This window comes from Prunus persica, chromosome G5 (assembly GCF_000346465.2).
Source record: "Prunus persica cultivar Lovell chromosome G5, Prunus_persica_NCBIv2, whole genome shotgun sequence".
Taxonomy (NCBI): Eukaryota; Viridiplantae; Streptophyta; class Magnoliopsida; order Rosales; family Rosaceae; genus Prunus; species Prunus persica.
In genome coordinates, this window is record NC_034013.1 from 7,750,847 (window position 1) to 7,755,416 (window position 4,570).

The 4,570-nt window shown below is 34.6% G+C and overlaps 1 protein-coding gene across 1 annotated transcript in view; it reads left to right on the plus strand.

Moving 5' to 3' along the window:
* Positions 1–2,959, plus strand: part of LOC18777801 (zinc finger MYM-type protein 1) — a 13,464-nt gene extending 10,505 nt beyond the window's left edge. The window contains exon 3 of the mRNA XM_020564727.1: positions 2,057–2,959. Within this exon, the coding sequence (XP_020420316.1) occupies positions 2,057–2,959 (903 nt within the window). The remainder of the gene's footprint in view (positions 1–2,056) is intronic.

Sequence of the window (4,570 nt, forward strand, 5' to 3'; positions counted from 1 at the left end):
TTCACAGGAATGCTTAATACTAGGAGATAAGTTTTACAAGCTATCTCCTAGTATTAAGCATTCCTGTGAAGTCATCCTTCAAGTTTCGAATGGGAGAACTTGGTCTGTTGGTTTGAGCAAAGGAAGGCCCAGATTCAGGCGTGGTTGGATGGACGTTGTGCGTGACAATCATTTGGAAGTTGGTGATCTGTGTCTTTTTGTGTTGATTTCCAGCAAAAGTACACCTTTATTTGATCTTGTCATTTTCCGCTCTGGAGAAGATGCAAAGTGCACCAATGATGGGGAGCAAATAGTACCTACGAAGGAAGAAACTGATAAACTGGTGGGTGAGTTAGGCGGTCAAAATATTCGAGATGGGTGTGAAGATATATGGATTGAATGATGCTTATATAATTGGCAGTGTATGACATTAATTTTGTAATATATTGTAATGTGATTTCTTCACTTTCTACGTTCAAATAAAACACGACGTTATTGTGAACCAGTTATTCAGCATATTTACCGACGTCTTAAAGCAACGTAACAATGAAGAACCACGACGCTATTGTGAAGCAATTATTCAGGATATCACGTCGGGGAAGGATTAAGAACCGCCATGTAATTCAAAATAACACGACTCCAATCCCATAATACCGATGTCTAAAAAACGAGATATATAATCTGAACGTTAAAAAATACGACGTCATCATATATTTTCCACGTCGCAAGTTCTTTTATAAACGAAGAGGAACGAAATGAATTCCGACGGTAATTCATTATAACCGCCGTCTAATATCAATTAAACGACGTTATTTGTAATACGGCTCTCATCATAATCAACGCCGTCTATATGTTCTGTAATACGGCTCTCATTTATTTGGAACCGACGTTGTTTAGAAGTTCAACGTCGTCTATATTAATAAGTGCGTCGTGAGTAATGAATACATATAAATACAACGTCGACTACATAAATGCCACCGACGTTGTTTCGCATTTCAACGTCAACTATATAAATACATACGTCGTAAATAATGACACTGACAACTATTTCCACGTCATCTTTTTTAGAAAAATCGAAGTGGAAAATTTATTTCACGACAGTTGTTTGTAAATAAGAAACGTAGTATATTTCAATAACGTCGTCTTCTCATGTATTTAAAGACGTCATATTTTTTCTTGTCGTGAAAATTATATTTGACGGCGTAGTGTCTTAGTTGTCGTCGTTGTATGTCTATCTTGCAGCCTTGTGTGTCATATTTTTCCTTTTTAACGACGGTGATTTGTTTGAGTTGGTCATCTATTCTCATCCTCGGCAATTTTTTAGAACTTTAGCAGACTAAACACGTCTGTTTTTATTTTTTTTTCGACGTTGTTTTATTTAATAACGTCTAATATTTATCGTCATTGTTTGTTTCTGAAAATAGGACGTATAAATTTTGTAATACGACTCTCATATATTTGTAACCGACGTTGTTTCGTTGTTCAACGTCTACTCTATAAATACATACGTCGTAAATAATGACACTGACAACTATTTCCACGTCATCTTTTATAGAAAAATCGAAGTGGAAAATTTATTTTACGACGGTTTTTTTTATATAGGCGACGTAGTAGGTATCAATAACGTCGTCTTCTAATGTATTTAAAGACGACATATTTTTTATTGTCGTGAAAACGATATTTAACGGCGTCTTATTTTAATTTTTGTCGTTGTATGTCTATCTTGCGGCCATGTTCTGTTAATATGTGTCATATTTTGCCTTTTTAACGACGGTTTTTTTAGAGAGTTGGTCGTCTATTCTCATCCTCGACTGCTTTTTTAGATCTTTTTGCAGTACAAAGACGTCGTTTTGTATTTGTTGATGACGTTGTATATTGTAACAACGACGGTGATTTAGCGTCGTGGTTTATGAGGGAAAAGATGACGGTGGATTCCACGACCATTGAAAAACCGAATACACGACGGTGATTTACCGTCGTCTTTTTGCTTTTTTGTAGTAGTGTGTGGATGTCTCTACTAATCCAATAAAGGTTGAAGAATTCTTTTTGGAATTTTTGATTGTGAATGATACAACAGGACAAGGACTTTTTGAAGAGTTGCAAACGGTGTTGCAAAAACTTAAGAGTTGCACAAGGCTATGACAATGGATCAAATATGAGTGGGAAATACCAAGGTGTCCAAAGAAAACTTTTGGATGTAAATCCTAGAGCATTGTACACACCTTGTGGTTGTCATAGTCTTATTTTAACACTTTGCGATATTGCAAACTCTTGTGGAAAAGCAAAAGATTTTTTTGGAATCATACAACGTATTTATACATTGTTTGCTAATTCTACAAAGCGGTGGAAGATATTGAAAGATAATGTTAAACACTTAACTCTGAAATCATTGTCAGTTACACGTTGGGAAAGTAGTATTGAAAGTGTAAGAGCAATAAGATTCCAAGCTGCAGATTTAAGAGAAGCTTTACTTCAGTTAGCAGAAAGTGACGGTGACTCCAAAATAACAAGTAAAGCTAATTCTTTGGCAACATATGAACTTGGAAATTTTGAGTTCTTATTGGGCATGGTTACTTGGTATGATATATTAGGTGCTGTCAATGTAGTTAGCAAAAACTTACAATCTGAAGACATGCTTATTGATGTTGCTATTGATAAAGTGAAAGGGTTGATTACTTTTTTTGAAAAGTATAGAGAAAATGGGTTTACAGAAGCTATGTGTACTGCTAAAGAAATTGCTACTGACATGGGAATTGACCCGGTGTTTCCTGAGAAGCGAAAAATTCATAGAAAAAAACATTTTGATGAGAATACTTGTGAGCCATCCCAATCAGTTCCTGAATCAGCTGAAGAAAAGTTTAGAATTGATTATTTCTTGTATTTAGTGGATCAAGTTATTGGTTCTTCAGAGAAGTTAAATTCATTGGATGATTGCCATTTGAAGAATAGTTGCAGTCATCTGGAAAGCATTTTGAAATGACAAGTTTTCTGATGTCGATGGGGAGGATTTATTTGTTGAGTTGAAAGTTTTACGGGAGCTTTTACCAAAAGAAAATACCACATCTACTGCAATATTAAGTTTCTTGAAAAGATTAAATTGTGTTCCAAATGCATTCATTGCATATAGAATCCTATTGACTATTCCTGTTACTGTTGCATCTGCGGAAAGAAGTTTTTCAAAATTAAAATTGTTAAAATCATACTTGCGATCAACTATGTCGCAAGAAAGATTAAATGGACTAGCTTTGATTTCAATTGAAAGTGAACTTCTTGAAAAACTTGATTATGAAGATTTGATTGATGATTTCTCTTCTAAAAATTCAAGAAGATCAATTTTCAGACATTTGTATTGTACTAGCTGTGTTTTTTTTTCTTCTGGGGTAAAAGCTCTCGTAATAATTTTAATTCTTCAAATAAGACAGCAAATACAATGTGAATGATTTTTGGATAATCAGGTATGTTTTTGTTGTTGCTTTTGTGTTTAATGCAATATAATCTAATTTGTTAATGACATTTATGTGCAACTACTCTTTAATTTGTGATTGCCAATTTTTTTTTTCTATTAAACACAGATTGCTTATTGGAGGCAGCAAGAGACCTTATAGGGGCACAATGAGCTTATTTTTGTACAAAACATTTAACTTTATCAAATGGAAACATTTAAATTTTTATGAATTTGATTTCTGATTGTCATTGCATATTTATTGATGGTGGATTTTAGTTATAAAAAAAAAATTGTTTATGACATTAAGTTATGGCAAATTTTTATAGTATTTTCGTATTAGATTATGCGATGCCCCAATTTAAGTTTCGCACAGGGCCCTCAAAATCTCAAGGACGGCCATGCGTGTCCTTCCTTCTCAAATTTGTTCAATCAAAAACAGGATGTCATGAGCTGCATGCCAACATCTTCTTACATTGCGGCTTCTTTTCTACCACCGCTTTGCTTTTCCTTTTTCTTTCCATTTCTTTCCAGTTTGCCATCATTCTTTGGTTTTTTTTTCTTGTTGGCTTTCTCATGCTGCATGGGGGCTACTTCCTCCTTCCTGCCCGCTATTCCTGGTTGGCTTCTTCATGAAAACACAAGATACATGAAGGAACCTTACGGCATGAAGCAGTAATCAAACCATAAACAAGGATCATTCTTGGGTCTTTCCTGGTTGGCTTTCTCATGCTGCACGGGGTCTACTTCCTCCTTCATGCCGGCTATTTCCTGCTTGGCTTCTTTCTACAAAAGCAAAACTTAATTATATTACGAGAAACTAGACCCAAATGCTAATAAAAACACTTAATAGACATGCAAACAATTCAGTCTCTTGATTCATGGACATTAAATAAATAAAAAGATTCCATGTGTAAACACCATATTTCTTTCACCTGTGCAGTTCTCAACTAAATGGTTTCTTCTTCTTGTTTTGGCTGCTTCATGCCAGTCATACACTTCTTTTGTGTGGGTTCATAATCCCCATAGTCACTGAGTCATAATAATCGAAAACCATATATATAAGGGTATTGTTACATACAAAATGTAACAGAATCCCAAATATATAAGGGTATTGTTACATACAAAATGTAACAGAATCCCAAAGTA